General features: G+C 36.2%; 1 protein-coding gene across 1 annotated transcript in view; it reads right to left on the bottom strand.

The window, feature by feature from the left end:
- The window catches only part of Spink5 (serine peptidase inhibitor Kazal type 5), an 83,257-nt gene that overhangs the window by 14,285 nt on the left and 46,617 nt on the right, over positions 1 to 22,355 (bottom strand). The window contains exons 17-23 of the mRNA XM_077796736.1: positions 21,203 to 21,330; positions 12,421 to 12,508; positions 10,324 to 10,451; positions 9,397 to 9,460; positions 7,678 to 7,805; positions 5,988 to 6,081; positions 4,603 to 4,730 (exon numbers count right to left, since the gene is read on the bottom strand). Of these exons, the coding sequence (XP_077652862.1) occupies positions 4,603 to 4,730; positions 5,988 to 6,081; positions 7,678 to 7,805; positions 9,397 to 9,460; positions 10,324 to 10,451; positions 12,421 to 12,508; positions 21,203 to 21,330 (758 nt within the window). The remainder of the gene's footprint in view (positions 1 to 4,602; positions 4,731 to 5,987; positions 6,082 to 7,677; positions 7,806 to 9,396; positions 9,461 to 10,323; positions 10,452 to 12,420; positions 12,509 to 21,202; positions 21,331 to 22,355) is intronic.

Raw genomic sequence — 22,355 nt, 5'->3', positions numbered from 1 at the left:
CATTTATTGATTGGGTTATTTGTGGTTTTTTTGGTGTTAAGTTTTTTGAGTTCTTTATATATCCTAGAGATTAATGCTTTATCAGAGGTGCATGTGATAAAGATTTTCTCTCAATCAGTAGGCTCTCTCATCACATCATTAATTATTTCCTTTGCTGAGAAGAAGCTTTTTAATTTGAATCCATCCCATTTACCGATTCTTGATTTTACTTCTTGTGCTTTAGGTTAAGGAATTCAGATCCTTAGGCTGATGGGGTAAAGATTTGGGCCTATTTTTTCTTCTATTAGGTGCAGGGTCTCTGTTATAGTGCCTAAGTTTTTGATCCACTTTGAGTTGATTTTTGTGCATGGTGAGAAATAGAGGTTTAATTTCATTTTGCTACATATGGAATTTCAGTTTTACCAGAACCATTTGTTGAATAGATTATCTTTTCTCCAGTGAATATTTTTAGTACCTGTTTCTAATATAAGATAACTATATTTATGTGGGTTTGTCCCTGTATCCTCTATTCTGTACCATTGGTCTACAAGTCTATTTTGGTACCAATTCCATGCCGTTTTTGTTACTATAGCTCTGCAGTATAGTATAAGATCTGGGATTGTGATGTCTCCTGTTTACTTTTCTTGCTTTGTATTGCTATAGCTATTCAGGGTCTCTTATTTTTTCCAAATAAATATCATGATTCCTTTTTCTATTTCTATGAAGAATGTCATTGGGATTTTAATAGTAATTGCACTAAATCTTTTGGTATTATGACCATTTTGACAATATTAATTCTGCCAATCCAAGAGCATGGGAGATCTTCCAATCTTCTGAGGTTTTCTTCCATTTCTTTCTTGAGTGTTCTGTAGTTTTCATTGTACAAGTCTTTCACCTCCTTTGTTAGATTGATTCCCAGTTTTATTTATTTTTTTGAGGCTATTGTGAATGAAGTGTTTTCCTAATTTCTCTTTCAGTGGATTCATCACTGATATATAGGAATGTATTTGATTTATGGGTGTTGATTTTATGTCCTGTTACATTGCTGAATTCGTTTATTATTTCTAGAAGTTTTCTCATGGAACTTTTTTGGATCTTCTCGATATTAAATCATGTCATCAGCAAATAGTGATAGTTTGAGTTCTTCTATACCTGTTTGTATCCTTTTAATTTCTTTCTTTTGTCTAATTGCTCTGGGGAGAGTTTCAAGGACAGTGTTGAATAGAAGTGATAAAAGAGGACATCCTTGTCTTGTTCCATTTTTTAGAGAGAATGCTTTCAATTTTTCTCCATTTAGAATGATGCTGGCTTTATTAGGCATATATAGATTTTACAATGTTGATCATGTTCCTACTATCCCTAGTTTTTCTAGTGTTTTGAACACAAAGGTTTGCTGTATATTGTCAAATGCTTTTTCTGCATCTATTGAGATAATCATGTGATTCTTGTTTTTAAGTCTATTAATTACATTTATTTATTTCCCTATGCTGAACCAACCCTGCATCCTGGTGCACTACCTTTTAAATATGTTTTTGTATATGACTTGCTAAAATTTTATTGAGAATTTTTGTATCTTTGTTCATCATGGATATTAGTTTAAAGTTTCTTCCCTCGATGTGTCTTTGTCTGGGTTTGATATCAGGGTGATATTAACCTCATATAAAGAGTTTGGAAATATTCTATATAATTCACAAATAAATTATGAATGGATAGTAGAAGAAATCAAGGATGAAATAAAGAAATTCTTAGAGTGCATTCATTAAAAGAATAAAAAGTCAACAAATAAATGACCTAACACTACATCTCAAAGCACTAGAAAAAGAAGAACAGATCAACACCAAAAAACAGTAGAAGACAGGAAATAATTAAAATCAGAGTCGAAATCAATGAAATAAAATACTCATGGACAGGTAGTCTTCAAGTGAACTAGACAAACTTCTTGCAATTATGAAACTATAATATAATATCTTCAACAAATGGTGCTGGGAAAACTGGAAATCCATGCAACAAAATGAAACAAAATCTCTTTCTCTCGCCATGCACAAAAGTTAACTCAAGATGAATCAAGGAGCTTGATATCAAATCAGAGACACGGTGTCTGATAGAAGAAAAAGTTGGCTACAATCTACATACTGTGGGGTCAGGCTCCAAATTCCTCAATAGGACACCCATAGCACAAGAGTTAATAACTAGAATCAACAAATGGGACTTACTCAAACTAAAAAGTTTTTTCTCAGCAAAAGAAACAATAAGAGAGGTAAATAGGGAACCTACATCCTGGGAACAAATCTTTACTCCTCACACTTCAGATAGAGCCCTAATATTCAGAATATACAAAGAACTCAAAAAATTAAACAATAAGAAAATGAATAACCCAATCAACAAATGGGTCAAGGACCTGAACAGACACTTCTCAGAGGAGGACATACAATCAATCAACAAGTACATGAAAAAATGCTCACCATCACTAGCAGTCAGAGAAATGCAAATCAAAACCACCCTAAGATACCATCTCACTCCAGTAAGATTGGCAGCCATTATGAAGTCAAACAACAACAAGTGCTGGCGAGGATGTGGGGAAAAGGGTACACTTGTTCATTGTTGGTGGGACTGCAAATTGGTGCAGCCAATTTGGAAAGCAGTATGGAGATTTCTTGGAAAGCTGGAAATGGAACCACCATTTGACCCAGCTATTCCCCTTCTCGGTCTATTACCTAAAGACCTAAAAAGAGCATGCTACAGGGACACTGCTACATCGATGTTCATAGCAGCACAATTCACAATAGCAAGACTGTGGAACCAACCTAGATGCCCTTCAATGGAGGAATAGATAAAAAAAATGTGGCATTTATACACAATGGAGTATTACTCTGCATTAAAAAATGACAAAATCATAGAATTTGGAGGGAAATGGATGGCATTAGAGCAGATTATGCTAAGTGAAGCCAGCCAATCCCTAAAAAACAAATGCCAAATGTCTTCTTTGATATAAGGAGAGTAACTAAGAACAGAGTAGGGACGAAGAGCATGAGAAGAAGATTAACATTAAACAGGGATGAGAGGTGGGAGGGAAAGGGAGAGAGAAGGGAAATTGCATGGAAATGGAAGGAGACCCTCAGGGTTATACAAAATTACATACAAGCGGAAGTGAGGGGAAAGGGAAATTAATACAAGGGGGAGAAATGAATTACAGTAGAGGGGGTAGAGAGAGACGAGGGGAGGGGAGGGGAGCGGGGATAGTAGAGGATAGGAAAGGCAGCAGAATACAACAGACACTAGTATGGCAATATGTAAATCAATGGAAGTGTAACTGATGTGATTCTGCAATCTGTATACGGGGTAAAGATGGGAGTTCATAACCCACTTGAATCAAAGTGTGAAATATGATATATCAAGAACTATGTAATGTTTTGAACAACCAACAATAAAAAAATATAAATAAATAAATACAATGAAAAAAAAGACAGAATAAAAAAACTTACATATAAATGTATATCTAATAAAATATATACAAAATATATACATTAAAAACTTCAAATGTTGATTTTGTCCTAAAAAATAAAAAATATAGAAAATATAATGTAAAATAATATAGATAATAGACAAATAAGCAAATAACTAAATAAGACAAGATGATAAAGATAATAAAGTAACAGAAAGGGAACACAGCTGCTGTTTTAATTATGGTATTCAGAAAGGCCTGAGAGTTTAGGGAGACCTGTAAAGTATGGACAAAGTAAACCATTTGGAAATCAGGAAGAAGAAACAATTGAAAAAATTGACAAAACAAAAAGATGCTTCTTTGAAAAAATGAATAAAATAAATAAACCCCTGGACATGCTAATAACAAAAAAAAAAGAGAGAAAACTCAAATTATTAAAATACAAGATGGAGAAGGAAATATCACAACAGACATGTCTGAGATACGGAAGATAATTAGAAACTATTTTGAAAATTTATACTCTAATAGAAAATATCAAAGACACTGACAAACTTATAGATACATATGATCTACCAAAACTGAATAAGGAAATCATACATGATTTTAAAAGATCAATTTTAAGTAATGCAATAGAAAATGCCATCAAAAGCCTACCAACGAAGAAAAGCCCAGGACCAGACGGATTCTCAGCTGAGTTCTACAAGACTTTCAAGGAAGAATTAACACCAGTACTCCTCAAAGTAATCCATGAAATAGAAAAGGAGGGAACCTTCCAAACTCACTCTAATTCAGTACCATGAACCAAGGTAAAAGAAAGAGCAATAAGTGTGCCATAAATACAACAGGAAATAAGCTCTCTTGAGTTATATGAATTGGCTATTCCAAGTGACCATCATGAAGTCCTCCTAGGGTTCAGGCATAATTGAAGAACAACTCTATCAATAACAGCATTTGGAAGTCACACAGAATTATAATAAAAAAACAATGTGGGCACCAGCCACTTGATTAGCTGCCCCCTAGGGTCCATATTCCTTAGGAAATGCAAGAGAAAGAGATAATATTTTGGAAATGACAAAAATAATGATTTTCATGAAGGAAGCCAAAGAAAATTAGAAATAGTTATTAATTCAGGGAGAGTACATGCCTATCATTTAGAAATGACTGTTGTAATAAGCACTCACAGTAGCTCTTTACACATGGCACATTTGTTGTTGTATGATTTCCCGTCAGCACCACGTACAGGATCACTCTCCCGAGTGCAGCTGAGTTTTCCATTTTGCATATGATCCCGATACTCAGCACATGGATCCTAATAAGGGAAAAGAAAGCAGGCCTCCTGAATTGGTTAGATTATTGAATTATCATTAAATTTGTTAAACAACCTGAGAAAAGTTCTTGCATATTTAAATTGCATATGCAATTTAAAAGCATAGATCAAAGATGGGCAAACTATAGTCCACAGACAAAATATGTCCTGCTGCCTGCTCCTACATGTATAGTTTCATCAAAGCACATCATTGATCCTTTTTTAAGCCTTTATTTGTGGTTCCTTTCCAACAATAATGACAGAGTTGCAGAGTTACAACAGACACCATATAACCCACATGCCTAAAATATTTACTAACTGGCCTTTTACAGAAAACATGAGCTGACTTCTCTTGTGAGTAGAAAGGAGAGAAAAATGCTGGGGGTAAGTGCAAAGTTACATAAATTATCAAAAAAGCTAGCTTGTTCAAATTACAGAGAAGGCAGATAAAACATATGTACAGGTGTACTTGAGAGTGAGAATTTAGCCTCCTCAAGCAGAAGAGATTGAAAAAGCAGAAAGGACAGATTTCATTAAAGGTAAAAATATGGACATGTTTTAGATTTAGAAACAAAGAAATGATCTTGAGATTCCAAGGTCATAAGAAGATAAATAAGGTGGCTGTAGTCTTAGCAGGTTGTATTGACAGGCCTGAGGAGTTGCTTTATATGCAATATTGTCATGCTGACACTTAAAAATGTTTCAGAAGATGTGCTAAATGCATGCCTAAATTATTTTATCTCTGTAAGAGTACTGCTAGACAAGGGAGACAAATGATGCATTCAGTGTTTCACAGGTCCAAGTGGTAGTGAGCAGGTCTGTATCCCAAACTCTTAGACTCCAAAGCCTGTGCTCTTTCACCATGTGATGCTGCCTTGGGCCAGTAGAAAAGATGCCTCAGGACTTGGATCCATCCAGGGTAAGAAAAAATAATGAAAGAAGATGCAGAGCGTGTGAAAGAAGATGCAGAGCGTGTGAAAGATATGCTGACAGAAGCACTAGGTCACTAGAACATGGGGGAGAAAAATGGGATAAGGTCTTCATGTGGCTAATTACTTCCATGTTTAGAGAATTCAAAAGGAGCCCTAGAGAAGCTGTGATGGCTGACATCTTACCCTGCATCCTTCAGGAGACATACTCTGCTCCTCCAAGCACCCTTTCTGACTCATTACTCCCTATATTCTCCTTTGGTTCAGGACCTATCATTGTCCCGCTGCCCACAGTCCATCCCCTGCTTATGTCATTAGAGGTGGCTCTTACCTGAGCTTTCCCTCCTCCACCATTAGAACCTTGTCCTGCAGAATTTCTCTGATCATCCTCTTCTTTCTTCTTTCTTTCTTCATTTTCCTTCTTGCTGGAAATTAGAAAATGGAAGATAGCAAGAAACGGTTTCCAGAACACAGAGCATATTTCTATGAGCTTCTCATCACATGACCAAGTTATATTTGTGTAGTGTCTACCTGCACTTACTTAACATCTACTATGTTACAGACCCCCTTGTCCAAAAATAAAAGGGATGAATTGGGTGGAGTCCTTTGCCTGAAAAGCTTTCATACAGTACAGAAAACCAACATACACATAATCACAAACCAGGCAAGGTGAGCCATTAATTAGTATTTCCTAAGTGTTAACTAGGGATTTCCAGCTGTATTTCTTATAAATACCTCATGTTTAAGAGGCCTTCCCCCCCCCGCCCCCGCACAAAATAATTAGCTTCTCTACCAAGCATTACCATCCTCTTGGATTCTCTGCTTTTCTGGAAGAACAAAGTATTGGAATCTCCTCTGAGGGCTCCTCTCTCAGCTGGTATAGCTGTGGCCACATAACCTTGAATTCACCTTCACATTCTTCCCCCTTGATCCACTAACCTTCTACCCTGCTCCTGCGCTCTAGTTGTCTCTCACTGGATTACTGCAACCCTTTCCCCTCACTCTCCTCCAGTAGCATTCTAAATTTTGGGCCCTTCCTTTTATTTCTCAATTTTACTGCTAGCAAATGGATCTTCCTAAAGGGACCACATTTTGGCCACCTCCTCTCCTACCTGAAACCATTTCAGCAGCTTCCTAGATGTAGAATTGACCCCAGAATCCTTGATTTGTCATTCAAATGTGATAAGTTGGTAAATTCTAATTAAACTAAATGCCTTGCTCTTGACATAATATAGATTTCTTAACTGAGGTCCTCACCTCTGCTATTTCACTCTTTTTTCTTTCCTTCCTGTCATGTCTACACCTGATCCAAACTGCAAGGTTCAGTTCTAATTTCACTTAGAACTTTATATTAGCTGTGCTTTTTCTGAAGTACCATACCAACATTTTTCATTTAACAATTCCTTTCATGTTATATTAGCTCATGTCTATATCTAATACCTAGGGGCCTATATGATTTCTGAGAGTTTGTTTCATTCATCTGTGTGTAATCATTAGATATGCTATATATTACACATGTTCGGAAAATTGCTATGGAATGAATTAAATATTTTAGATGTACTTCTAAATGTTTTATTTCCCAAAATGTGATATTTCCAAAATTGTAAATTGAAAACTCAAATTGACAGTAAAATCTGCATGTCTTCTTCCTAGTGGGAATTCTAAAATAATCGAGAAAAGGGATATACTTGTCAAAGGACTTAAATATTATCAAGAAAAAATATTCTGATCTAGTGGTGATCGAGGCTCTACCCCAGAACTAGAAATGACCTAATAATGTATTGTCTATTTCCAGAACTATGAATCTTGGTGTGTGTGTGTGTGTATAAATTTACCTAAAAATTCTTTACAGATAATCAAGATAGATAATCATTTGTTTCTTCTATATGTAAGGAAGGGACAAGCCGCACACACACACAAACACACACACACACACACACACACACACACACACCTCCTACCTAGCTTTGCCTCCCAACTACTTTCTCAACCCACAACAGGAGCTCTATCTGTGCACTCACAAGACTGCCTTGCACATGGCACACTTATTGCCATGGGTCTTGCCATCTGGGCCACGCACAGGATCGTTTTCTCGTGTGCAGAAAAGAGTTCCATTTTGCAAAAGGCTCCGAAATTCACTACAGTTATCCTAAAAGAAAGAGAAAAGGCAAGACCTTGGTTATGTTCTTGGAAATTATTTTGTTGGTTCCTACTAAGTACTTCCTGAAAGGTGCTGGGATGAGGGAAAGAAATACCCTAGGGATTTCTTTCTCTGACAATTTTTATCACCCAATTCCTACTTGTTAAGGTCTGTAAATAAGTCAAAAATAACACCTGGTATTTTGCCAGAGAAATGTTAGAGTTCGTAAACAAGTCTGGATGGTGCCTGGCAAAATGCCAGAGGGAGTGGTTTGAGAAGTAACAAAAGCGAGCCATTAAGTGTGGAGATTCCTTATTGGTTGACTGATGTATCTAGTTTATGCTAATTAAGATAAGCTGTGCAAAATGTATAAATAGCTCTGTTGTCCTACAATAAACGGCTCCTATTCCTGCTGTATCAATGTACACAAGTTATTCGTCACCCCCCAGCTATTCTGCTGCAGCCACCCGGACTGCGGCACCTACTAAGAACATAGAACTCAAAAAGAGATCTGTGTTTCTTTTTCCTTGCAAGTTATCCCCCAAATCCAGACTGAACCAGCAATTACACATAAGTAAGACTCTCTTAACAAACTGGGTTCTCTGAGGACTGGTTGCAGTCCTTATTCAGGGGGTTGCTGTCTATCTCCATTACATCATAATGCAAAAAAAAAAAAAAAAAACCAAAATTAAAAACGCTGCACATGTCATAGAATTAAAAGATTAGAGTTGGATAAATCCTCAAATTTCATCTGGTCTGACCATCCATACTTTCTCTCAATCCCTAACTTGCCAAGAAGTCATTCAATTTCTGCTGGAAGATATGATGTGATAAGGACTCCATTACCTACCAGATGGTTTATTCCAAAAATTTTACTGGATAATTCTAGCCATAATACTACTTTTGGGAAATCTTTGAAAACAGGTTTATTTTCCTAAGTTAATAAAGTAGGATGAATATGTTCCTTCAGACCTGCAAGCAAAGATGAAGCCTTTTACATCCTTCTGAAAAATCAATGGTATTTTTCCTTTTTCATGCATGTTCTTTAGATATTTGAAGAGAGCTTTCTTGACCTTCTCTCATGCTTCTGAATATTCTCTTCCAAGAGCTAAACATACCCAGATACTTCAGTTGTTCTGTTTATGATGTGGTTTCAGTACCATTTCCTACTCCGGATTCTTTCCCTTTCCTAACAAATTTAGCATGATATCCTAAGTGTGGCCTGGTAACCATACTATGCTGATAACTGCATTGCCAGTTAGAATTCCAAATTTTCCATCAAGAGAACCTTGGGTAAAGGTTTTTGCCTCTCTGTACTTCAGTTATCTCATCTACAAAAGGAAGTAATAGCACCTATTGTACATGGATAAAATAATAGTGGCCAATATGTTTTAAGTACTCAATAAATATCCCAGATTATTATTAGAATATGTGATAAATGTATAAATATGCACAGTTACTAACATGTAGACACTACTGGATAGACGTAAACTCTAGAGTTATCTGAGAAACTAATAGAGAATAAATGAATCACTTAAGATCATGGAAGTAACTACTAGCAGTAATTAGGATTGATTTTGTATTTTTCCAGGACAATTACCTTTTCAGATTCTCTTTTAATTTTTTCTCTGGATTCATTATCTTTTTCTTTTGCTTCTTGCAGGCTGTTAGAGAGGGGTAGGGGAGAATCATTCATAGCACTCAATATAGAGTATATTAAAAGGAAAATATCTCTAGGTAAGAATATTCCATTACATCTATACCTCTGTTTATTTACCTCAGGACTTGAATAAAAGTAAATGCATATACCTCCATATCATTGTTCTGGGTTTTTTTTGGGGGGGAGGGGGTACAAGTGTCACTTGACCACTGAGCCACATCCCCAGCCCTGTTTTGTAATTTATTTAGAAACACAGTCTCACTGAGTTGCTTAGTGCCTTAATTTTGTTGAAGCTGGCTATGAATTCACAATCCTCCTGCCTCAGCCTCCTGAGCCACTGGAATTACAGCTGGGATTACTGGCATGTGCCACCTTGCCCAGCTATGGTTCTGGTTTTTAATATTTCTTAAAAAATAAGACACACATGTAATAGCAAACCAGTGAACAAATTTTCACTGTGACATTTCTTTTGTAAAATACAGATATTGTCCTTCTCTCAAAAAGAAATTAGGATATTGATGAGAGGTTAACACTTTTTTCTACTTGTTAGTACCCAAAGATTACACCTTTGGATTATTCACAACTGTGCCCTGTGTGCAGAAAAGAGAAGGCCTAACCCTTTTATGCCATTAATTCCAGGGAAATTTGCCCTTAGCACATGGGCCTTCCTTGATGGTAATTCAAGTACCTTTCAGGACACTAGGAGAAAAGTGTGCTAAGTATGTAGCCTCAAAATAGTAAATCTCCAAACTCAATGCCTATACAGCCTTCATTATCTACCTCCTGGAGAGACCAGCAGGGTCACCCTCTCACCCACCGGAGCTTTCCTCCTACACTCAGCAGCAGCAGTGACTGCAACCTACTCACAAGAAGGCCTCACACATGGAGCAAGTGTTGCCGTGGATTTTCCCATCCAGGCCCTCAATGGGGTCATTCTCTCTGGTGCAGGGGAGCCGCCCATCCTTCACATACTGACGGTATTCACTGCACAGCTTCTGCCAAAAGGAGGATGATTTCAGAATCAGATAACAAAGCACTGGAAACCTTCCTCCACTTACCCTTTTGAAAACTAAAACACAATGCCCTACAGCATAATGAATGCATAGAAAACATGATGCAGAAGGAGAATATTAGCCAAGATTATTTTCTCAGTGGCCTAAGCCATACATTAATTGGAATATAAAGCAGTTATATTCATCTCTTTAGAAGCTCTTCAATTCAAACATTATTCTGAAGCAAGCACTGTGGCAGATACAAAGCACAATTTATTGTCTCTTAAATTTGCAAAGGAATTTGCGGTACGCAGAATAATAACTCTCACTCTCACCAATATGTCCAAGTCCTACTACCTGGGACCAGTCAATAGATTACCTTACATGACAAAGATAAGGTTAAAGGCCTTTAGATGAACAGAGTATCTTGGGTTACCCTAATGGGCTTCATCTCAAGAACCAACCCCTAAAATTGAAAGGAGGAGACAGAATAGAGAGTGAGATATGATCACAGAGGAACAGTCAGAGAGATGCAGTGTTGCTGGCTTTGAGATGGAGGAAGGAGTCCAAGCATGTGCAACACAAATGGCCTCCAGAAGCTACAGAGCAGGACATGGATTCTTCCCTAGAGATTCCAGAGAGGCAAGCTGCCCTGCCAACATTGGATGTTAGCCCAACTGGTATGTTTGTCTAACTTCTATCCTACAAAATCATAGATAAGAAATTTACATTGCTTTAAGCCACCAAGTTGTGGTAATTTGTTGTAGCAAACATAGAAAACTAATACAAAGTGTTTACTTTTTTAGAAAAAAAAAGAAATTATAAGAATTAAGCAAATTTTGTAAAAATAAAGGCATTTTCTTGCATAATAAATGATAGAGTTATTAAATATATTATTCAAGTGGGGGAAATCTTTAGGGAGAAACTAATGTATATTCTGAGCCTGAATTTTTATTTAGTCAAGGAAATTTCCTAAGAGCAAAGCCATATAGAAGGCAAAGTTGTTGAATAATTAGTGAATAGTGCAATGTGACACATCCTATTGGGTAATGAGATTACACAGATAAATACAATAAATTCAGCAACAACAGATATTACATATTGAGTGCTTAAGATATGGCTGAGGTTATGGCTCAGTAGTAGAGCACTTGCCTAGTATGTGTGGGTTCAATTCTCAGCACCGCATATAAATATATGAATAAAATAAAGGTGCATCAAGATCTAAAAACATGTTAAAAAAGATATGGGAGACACTGTGCTTTTATACATAGATAAGTTTCTTATAAGTAATTATAACATTCTCATTTTATAAATGAGGAAATTAAGACATATAGATTTTGGCTATCTGAACTTAACTTGTAAGAAGACAGAGCAAGGATTTGAACCCTGAGAGCACAAGTTTGAATTCAGATTTTTAACCATGATATCATGAATTCTACAAGACAGAAAGACGTGAATTGATTCTTGGCATGTTCAAAAAGCAACAAGATGGTCAGTGTAAACCAGCAGAAGAACGGTATGTAGAACAATAGGAAATGAGGTCTGAGATGTGACAGGGATCAGACCAAGCCTGGCCTGTAAGCTACTAGAAGGACCTCAGTTCTTACTCTGAGCTGAGAGGCCTTTGGGTGACATGGCTTGCCTAATGTTTTTAAATGATTACTTTTCTCTCAGAATCAAAGATAGACACTAGGGAGTACAGGTAAGAGGTAAGAGAAAAGTAGAGATGAGGTCTTGTAAACTAGAAAAGGATAAAGGAAAGAAGGGACAAAGACCTAGGCACAGCTCTTCAGGCATATTAGCCCTGTTGGGCTTAATATATAAGAAGAAAAGGAGTCTTCTAATCCACCGGGATCCAAATATATTTCCTCATCCTGCAGACACTAAGACCCTGGGACTGGTCCGGTAGGAGACAGGTTGAGGGAGAACGACATTGAATATGTATGTGACTCTGATGATTTAAAACAACTACCTCCACGGCTTCTCTCTTAACTTTTTCAGCCTCAACTTTCTCTGTTTCTTCTTCGTTATGTTTTTTCTTCTCCTCTTCTTCAAGCATGCTGCAATAGAAGATCACAGGCTGAGTACGATTCTCCACTGACTTTGGTAGCATGTTTCAAGAAGGAATGAGGAGCTTTCAGAATGAAAGTCAAACAGTCTTTATGACACTTATACCCACCCCAACAAGTGCTATTGTTTTAGCCAATGTACAGATAAATTAAATAGTCCATATCCCCTCTCTAAAAAATAGCAATAATAAAAAAGCCTGAATTTAATCAGCTTATGCCCCTCTGTTGATCTTATAGTCTATAGATTTTATGACTTCAATCAGTGATCTATAAGAAGCCACGATTGTTTTGACTTTTTTTAATTGTGAAACTTTTCCTATACAAATAACTACCACATCAAGGACGAGAGCAAAGGGTAATGCCAAGTTCAATGATAAACCCATCATCATATAAAACATGTTTTATGGGCTAGGGTTGTAGCTCAACAGTAGAACACTTGCCTAGCACACGTGAGGCACTGGGTTTGACCCCCAGCATCACATAAAAATAAATAATAAACAAAATAAAAGTACTAAAAAAAGATACCATGTTTAAAAAACATGTTTTACCATAAAATACAAATTTTAAATATTATTTTAGAGGATCTAATGTTCATAGAGAAATTTTAGTTTGAGATCATAACAGTGATCCTAGTTCAGTAATTTTAAGCAGCTACTTTTTTTTTTTTGTACCAGATATAAGCCACATCACCAGTGATTTTTATTATTTAGTTAGAGACAGGTTCTCACTAAGTTGCTTAGGGTCTAGCTAAGTTGCTGAGCCTGGATTTGAACTCATGATCCTCCTGGCTCAGCCTTTGCAGCCACTGAGATTATAGGTGTGTGCCACCAAGCTCAGGAGCAGCTCCTTTTTTGAGGTTGATCATAAGCCTAATGCTTTCATTCTCTTGTCATTTCCCTCTGACATGTGTCATGTCATGCTGGACATTGTGAGTATTTACCAACTCTGGTTATTACCATAGCACCAGCAAATGGAAAAGATGAGAGAAAAATCCTGATTTCTTGTCCTCCCAGTCACTATTTAATCTAATGCGTCACTCTGTTAATCTTTCTTTTTAAGAAATTACCTGCATACACTTAAGATAAGACCTGTGTAATTGGAGACTATTTTGTTGTTGTTGTATCTTTAAACAGACATTTAAATATTTTTCTCCACATTTATTTTAGAGTGATGTTCAAGAGGGAATTGGCAGTCTAACAAGGAAGGAATTAGAATTGATAAAACTCAGCTTCTCTAATGCCCCACACAGTAGAGCTCCAGCCCTCAGGTTTATCCATAGCAGGAACAAACAGAAAGGCCTAGCAAGCTCTGACCTGATTTAACATTTCAGTACAAATCTGGCACATGAACCTGACTCTCAGGGGTTTCCCGCCACACTAATACACTTTTCAAAGTGTGCATTTCACTTGTGTGTAGCACTTTCCCTGAAAGGGTAGACACAATCCTCTCTATTCCGCTTCTCTGTCTTCTTCAGGTTATTATAACAATCTTTATGTCTCAGCCCCACACACGTCTATTCAACTGGATTACCTTAACCCACATCTGAATATACTCACAGAGTGGTAATATACCAGAGGAGGTAGAGGGACCAAAAGGAGCATGCAATCCAGACCATGAAACTTCTGCCCCCTTTTTGTCATAAATAAAGGGTGTCAAGTGTTAAAAACATATCAACACTAAAGGGAGACTTTTCCTTTGAGTTAATTAGAAGATAGAAGGAAGACTGGCTTGAGAATAACACTGTCACTGTGTACTTCAGTAGTACTTAATGTCTTTTCCATGTGTTTGTAAGATTTTCTAGTTGACAGTCCATGGTAGATATACTACAGATGTAGGAGGAATCTGAGGCTCAAGGTGAACAGTGATGAAGAGAGTCAGAGGGAGAGCTGGGGTGGATACCTACAACACACTAGAACACATGGAACACTTGTTTCCATGAATTTGGCCATCTGGGCCAAAAACAGGGTTGTGCTCTCTGGTGCATATGAGTGATCCATTTCTCACGTAGTTCTGGAATTCACTGCAGATTTCCTGGAAAAATGAAGAAAATATTTTCTCAGGTCAGTTTTCTATCCTTTCTACCTTTGAGGAACAAGTCATTCATGGCAGTGTAGACAAAGTGAGGAAAAGTTATGACATATAGCAATAAATCAGTAAAGAAGTACAAAGCTCCAGTCATACACTCAAAATTGCCCTGGTGTTACATCAGATCTGTAACCATCACCATCATCCTCCTGAGGATGCCTGTAATTATGGTGCAGAATCAGGCTGACGAGTTGGGCAGAGTTCAACAGAAAACATGCATGATTGTGTCGTGACATATATTTCAATCTATCTGTAAGAGTTATGAAAAACCATGGTGAGGAGAGTCAATAGGCCTACAGGGAAGCCTTCCTAGAGGTGAGAGAGAATTGCTGAGTCAAGGTTTGTCTTTAGCAAGCCAAGAAGAAGAAACACTAGCATGTCCATCTTTGTAGATGTGAGCAGAAAAAGTATAATCCCAGGAGAAAGCAACATCTTTCCTAGAGTGAAACCCTGTCCAGGGATGGGGAATGAGGATTTAAATCAGGAGGGTACAATAGGAGAGGAGAGAAGGAGAAAATGGGTGAGGAACACTGGGAATATCAAAGAGGCCTTGGAAAATGATCAAATATAATAAATGAAATAGATTTTTAGTTTTAAATTACTGATAAGAAACCCTTGCAGCTAATAAAAACATTTATTATAAAAGAGTTGAATGAACCTTTCCCAACTAATGGTTAGGTTCAGACTTTTGTAGTTGTTCTTTAAAAACAGAATTGAATGCAAATTGTGTATAAGGCTACTGTGTGAAACCAGCAAGCTTGTTTATTGTGGGTTCTAAGTGCTTCTCATACATAGATGTGTGTCTCATTCCCAAGATTCAGAAAAGTTTTCTGCCATTATTTCACTGGAAAGGTTATTAATGCCATTAGTCTGAATTTCCTCTCCTTCCTGAATGCCAATTATTCTTAAGTTCAGTTTCTTAATATTGTCCCAGATTTATGTACCTAATGATAGTTTCTTATCTGTTGTTTTAATTTTATCTGTATATTCAAAGTCAGCCAACTTGTCTTCAAACTGAAATTTTGTCTTCTACCTGATCTAATCTGTTGAAGAGACTTTCAACTGAATTTATTTCATTGATTGTGCCTTTCATTTCTAAGATATGTGTCCGGGTCTTCCTCAATATTTCTATTTCTTAATTGAATTTCTCATTCATATCCTATACTTGTTTCCTTATATTTTTTCACATAATTTTCTATGTTCTCTGGTTCGTTGGTCACTTTTATAATCATTCTTTAAATTCTTTATCTTATGTTTCATCCACTCAATCTTTGGAATAAGTTGCTGGTAAATTATGAGCCTTATGGTGACACATTCTCTTGTTTCATTTTCATAATTCTTGTATTCCTATATTGGTATTTGTTCATCCGTTGGGATGGATTTCTCTTCCACTATTATGTGAAGGCCCCTTTAGGGCATAGCTCTCTCTTGATGAAATGTTCCAGAGCAACAGGTTATTATGAATATTCTTCCAAGGGGGTTTTGTAGATTCCTATGGCTTCTGTGGTGATAGAGTATCTTGACACTTGTTGTGTTAGTGCTTGAGGATTCCACTTTCTTTGTAGATCTCACAATAGTGGGGTACATCCAGTGGGTCAGATGTTGTATGCAGCAGTGTATATAGAGTACATTCTCTGTTATTGCTCTTCTATGCTTCACAATTCTGTTGTAACAGGGTACAGACATCATCTATATTAAGGTTCCTTATAGGAGTTGTGTCTGCAGGCTCTGTGTTACTTCTCTCTACTGCTGCTGTAGGAGTGAATGTCTGTGAGTGGTTCTAAGGCCACCTCACCATTCTTAGTTGGGACATAGTTATCAGTTTGGGGTTTAGGTCTCTTCCTATCCTTTGAATATTCAATATTTTTTATAAAAATGAACCTCAAAATTTGAATAATCATAAAGCAAAATTGGTATTAGAAAAATTTCATAAAGACTTCCCTTTCTTTTTTTTAAAGGATAAGAGTTTTCTTAGTTTATTTCAGACATGAAACAAACAAAAAATTTATGCTAATGAGATAACTAGAATTCTATTATATAGAAAAATTGCCAAGAAACAAAGTCAGTATTTCTGAGAAAATTACCTTTGCAGCTTCCCTTTTTTCTTTTGCTGTTGATTTTTCTTCTTGTTTACTACAAGGGACAGGAAAATAGAGAGAAGAAATGGATCTTATTCCAGGAGAGCAGATCTTTCACATTTATAGATTGATCAGTCACTGCTTTGATTATTCTCAAGATCCACCCATAGTACTTTGTCATTGTATTTATAATCAACTATAAAGGTTCACCACACCTGAAGACAATAGTGTTTAAGAGGAAGTCCCTTTATCAATGAGTAATCCATTTAACTTCCCAGCATGTGCACTGCAGTAATATTCTCTGATTTGCTTCTGTGGATGCTTATATAAAGTGGTAATATTTGGTTTGGGCAGCAATACTGCAGAGTGGTTAAGGGGAAATACTCTGGACTGAGATCATCCTAGGAAAATGAGATGCACCTTAGTCTCCCTATGCCTTCCTTGTTTTTAAATGAAGAGCAATAGAGATATAGGACAGGTAGTAAGAATACCTTTCTCATAAGAATGTATGGAGTATTAAGTGAGTTGGTACACTTAAGGTCACTAGAACAGTACCTCTTACATCATCAAGTGATTAGCATAAATGATATAAGGGACTGATATCATCAGCATTATCATCATTGTAAGTAAACATTCCCAAAATAGGCATAGGATAAAATGAAGTGAGAGCAATAGATCTTTCTATGTTGGACAATTACTAGTGTTGCAAACTGAATTTAGTGGTTGGACCTATAGCATAGCTGGTATATGACACAAATGAATCCTGCTATATAGAGAAAAAAATGCATAATTTGTTAAAATGTTTTAATGATTTCTAATCAATACAAGATTTGACCATCCATCAAATTAAAACATTTTTAAAAGATGAAAAGATTATTTTCACATGGTATGAAAAAGTGCAAAAAATGACAATGGAGGAAAAAAGATCATCAAGAAACTCAGTAACCTTTGTTAGCATATCCACAAAATATGGGTAATAAAAGTGTTTTTGAATAGAGATTTTGTATTTATTGGAGAATTTTTGTATTTATTGTATTTATTAAAATAGGTTTAAAATGTGAGATTTTCATACTTCTTTATGTGAAAACTGATCTAAACAAATCCAAGTTGAATAAATATTTTAATGAGGAATGATCAGAAAAAGCAGCAGAACTGACCACTAGGTGGCAGAATTATTTCCTTGTCTTTAAAAAATGTAGAGAAAAAGAAAAACAGATTGAAAGAAGCCTATCTATAGGCAAATATATCACCAGTAGTTGGTAAAGCCTTGATAAGAGATTATGTCCTGTCTACACTACAGTGAAAAGCATTTTATAATTTTTTTACCAACATAAAACATAAACTCAGCTGATTTTCTGCCACTCTTAATTTCACTGGGCCTTCATCTTTTCATTTGTAACTTGTGATAATATAGAACCTATTTCATATGATTATGATGAAAATTAAATGAGATAATGTGGCAAATCTTATCATATGCCAGACAATTACATCTATTCAATAAATGCTTACTATGATACCTAAGTCATCATCATATTGACTTTCCAAATAGAAAAGATTTTTGGAGTTCAATGGCTCTAACATTATGGGAGAAATCTGATAAATTAGACTGCCTCTACCCCTGATCCAACAGAGAAAACTTTTTGAGATCTTTTGCACAATATGTAGACTGTAATTAATAATATATCATGTATTTCAAAAGAGCTAAAAGAGTATATTTTAAATATTCTAATTACAGAGAGATAAATATATGAGGTGATTATGTTTCTTAGGCTGAATAAATCATTCCACATGTATATCTGTATAAAAATATCACATTATCCTCATAAACTTTAATGTTGAGAAAGTAAATTGGGAAATACTTTTAGTCAAAACATGAGTTAGGGGAAATTGTAGATTCGTGTTTAAGGGTCCATATCATTTTACTTTTTTCACAAACTTCAGGTTCCCTAAAATAGGTAACCAACTTCTACACATGGAAATCATTATCCTTAAGTCATTATCTATATGTTACTATTCATGTTAAACCCAAATTTTCCTCTCTATACTTCTTATCCATTTTATTTCTATTCCCTAAATTCACATAGAATTGGTGGGAAGAAAAATAGTGAGCAAAAGAAAAAAATCTCATAAAATTTCTATGTAGTACAATGATACTTTACTTGTAATATCATGTATTTTCTTAATTTGACTAATAATATTTCATAGAGTTGAAAATAATTAGTATGATTATCATAGACCAATCTCCAATCTGGATGGAAAATTATAAATTACTTCTGAAATGCCTTATAAGATACCATTCTGCATCTCTTTTGTGAAAAATTGTTTTGACAAATAACTTCTATTCATGAGGATAATGTGATATTTTTATACAGATATACATGTGGAATGATTTATTTATCTCTCTGTGATTAGAATATTTAGAATGTACTCTTTTAGCTCTTCTGAAATACATGATATATTATTAACTACAGTCTCCATATTGTGCAAAAGATCTCAAAAAGCATGCCTCTTAATTGAAATCAGATCCTCTAGTTGAGATTTCCTCATTTCCAACACCCATCCCTTCCCAACCCTGGTCTCTGTCTATTTCTATATGTTAAGTATTTGAGATATCATAAATATATCAGATCACACACTAGTTCACTTTTACATCTTGCTTATGCTGTATCTCGTATGCACTTCTAGTCTGAAAGTTCTCCATTTGCTTTTATGATTTGTTGGTACTTTTAAATATGACATTCAAACTGAATTCTACATTGAAGAAGAAAATGCATTATTTCCATAAAAAAGAATTACCCAGAGCATTTCCCAAGCTCCCTGGAGATGCTCTACTCACAAGAAGGCCTGACACATGGAGCAGGTGTTGCCATGCATTTTCCCATCTGGGCCCCGAATGGGGTCATTCTCTCTGGTGCAAATAAGCTGTCCATTCTTCCAGGATTTGCGGTATTCACTACATAACTTCTAAAGAAATCAAGGAGGAAAGTTGGAGGTGTAAAACAAAGTTTAGATCTGATTTGCAAGAATGAGTGAAATTTAGCCTTTTATTTTTTAAACTGGAGGTCAACTGTTGGCCTATTTTAGGATACTTCTCAACTTTGAAGGCATGGATACCTTAAGTGTCAATGGATCCTCAAGCAAGAAAATCACAACTGTACATGCACAGATGCAAACACACAAAAACAACAGCTGTACAAAGGTTTCATAGGGTTTCAGGGAATTCACGTGTTCTCTAATGCCACCTGCTCATCCCCAGGTTCATATGCCTCTGACTTATTAGAAAGGGTAGCTCACCTCAAAGGAAGCAGATTGTCTTTTATTTCTTGACGTACTTTCACTCTTTTTCTTTTCCTCTTCTTCTGCTTGGCTAAATGAGAGTGGTTGAAGAAAAGATATGAGAAAGAATCAGAGAGATTGGAAGTAATCTCAGACAAAATCTGAAGTTAATTAACATGTATTAAATTCTTACTGTGTGCCTAAGCTGATGCTCAAACTATGAAATAGGCATGACTTTATGTAGCATGTCATGCTAGACATTGAAAGTATTTATCACCTCTGGTTATTACCACAGCATAAGCAAGTGGAATAGATGAGAGGAAAAATCCTATTTCTTTTCCTCCCTGTCACTATTTAATCTAATGCTTCACTTGGTCTATCTCTCCTTTTAAGAAATTACCTGCATAAACTTAAGGTAAGACCTCTGTAATTGGAAACTATTATTTTGTTGTTGTTATTGTTGTTTCTTTAAACAGACATTTAAATATTTTTCTCCACATTTATTTTAGAGTGATGTTCAAGAGGGAATTGGCAGTCTAACAAGGAAGGAATTAGAATTGATAAAACTCAGCTTCTACATTGCCCCACACAGTGGAGCTCCAGCCCTCAGGTTTATCCATAGCAGGAACAAACAGAAAGGCCTAGCAAGCTCTGACCTGATTTAACATTTCAGTACAAATCTGGCACATGAACCTGACTCTCAGGGGTTTCCCGCCACACTAATACACTTTTCAAAGTGTGCATTTCACTTGTATGCAGCACTTTCCCTGAAAGGGTAGACACAATCCTCTCTTTTCCACTTCTCTGTCTTCTTCAGGTTATTATAACAATCTTTATGTCTCAGCCCCACACACGTCTATTCAACTGGATTACCTTAACCCACATCTGAATTTACTCACAGAGTGGTAATATACCAGAGGAGGTAGAGGGACCAAAAGGAGCATGCAATCCAGACCATGAAACTTCTGCCCCCTTTTTGTCATAAATAAAGAGTGTCAAGTGTTAAAAACATATCAACACTAAAGGGAGACTTTTCCTTTGACTTAATTAGAAGATAGAAGGAAGACTGGCTTGAGAATAACACTGTCACTGTGTACTTCAGTAGTACTTAATGTCTTTTCCATGTGTTTGTAAGATTTTCTAGTTGACAGTCCATGGTAGATATACTACAGATGTAGGAGGAATCTGAGGCTCAAGGTGAACAGTGATGAAGAGAGTCAGAGGGAGAGCTGGGGTGGATACCTACAACACACTAGAACACATGGAACACTTGTTTCCATGAATTTGGCCATCTGGGCCAAAAACAGGGTTGTGCTCTCTGGTGCATATGAGTGATCCATTTCTCACGTAGTTCTGGAATTCGCTGCAGATTTCCTGGAAAAATGAAGAAAATATTTTCTCAGGTCAGTTTCTGTCCTTTCTACCTATGAGGAACAAGTCATGTATGGCAGTGTAGACAAAGTGAGGAAAAGTTATGACATATAGCAATAAATCAGTAAAGAAGTACAAAGCTCCAGTCATACACTCAAAATTGCCCTGGTGTTACATCAGATCTGTAACCATCACCATCATCCTCCTGAGGATGCCTGTAATTATGGTGCAGAATCAGGCTGACGAGTTGGGCAGAGTTCAACAGATAACATGCATGTTTGTGTCGTGACATATATTTCAATCTATCTGTAAGAGTTATGAAAAACCATGGTGAGGAGAGTCAATAGGCCTATAGGGAAGCCTTCCTAGAGGTGAGAGAGAATTGCTGAGTCAAGGTTTGTCTTTAGCAAGCCAAGAAGAAGAAACACTAGCATGTCCATCTTTGTAGATGTGAGCAGAAAAAATATAATCCCGGGAGAAAGCAACATCTTTCCTAGAGTGAAACCCTGTCCAGGGATGGGGAATGAGGATTTAAATCAGGAGGGTACAATAGGAGAGGAGAGAAGGAGAAAATGGGTGAGGAACACTGGGAATATCAAAGAGGCCTTGGAAAATGATCAAATATAATAAATGAAATAGATTTTTAGTTTTAAATTACTGATAAGAAACCCTTGCAGCTAATAAAAACATTTATTATAAAAGAGTTGAATGAACCTTTCCCAACTAATGGTTAGGTTCAGACTTTTGTAGTTGTTCTTTAAAAACAGAATTGAATGCAAATTGTGTATAAGGCTACTGTGTGAAACCAGCAAGCTTGTTTATTGTGGGTTCTAAGTGCTTCCTGTATATAGATGTCTGTCTCATTCCCAAGATTCAGAAAAGTTTTCTGCTATTATTTCACTGGAAAGGTAATTAATGCCATTAGTCTGAATTTCCAGGTGTCCCAGAGATTTCGATATGTTGTGTCTATGTTCTCATTTACTGCTAAGAATTTTTAAATCTCCTCCTTAATGTCTTCTGTGACCCAT

This window comes from Urocitellus parryii, chromosome 1 (assembly GCF_045843805.1).
Source record: "Urocitellus parryii isolate mUroPar1 chromosome 1, mUroPar1.hap1, whole genome shotgun sequence".
In the NCBI taxonomy this organism is placed as follows: domain Eukaryota; kingdom Metazoa; phylum Chordata; class Mammalia; order Rodentia; family Sciuridae; genus Urocitellus; species Urocitellus parryii.
The sequence above is the reverse complement of the archived record's forward strand: the minus strand, read 5'-3'. Positions and strand labels throughout refer to the sequence as shown.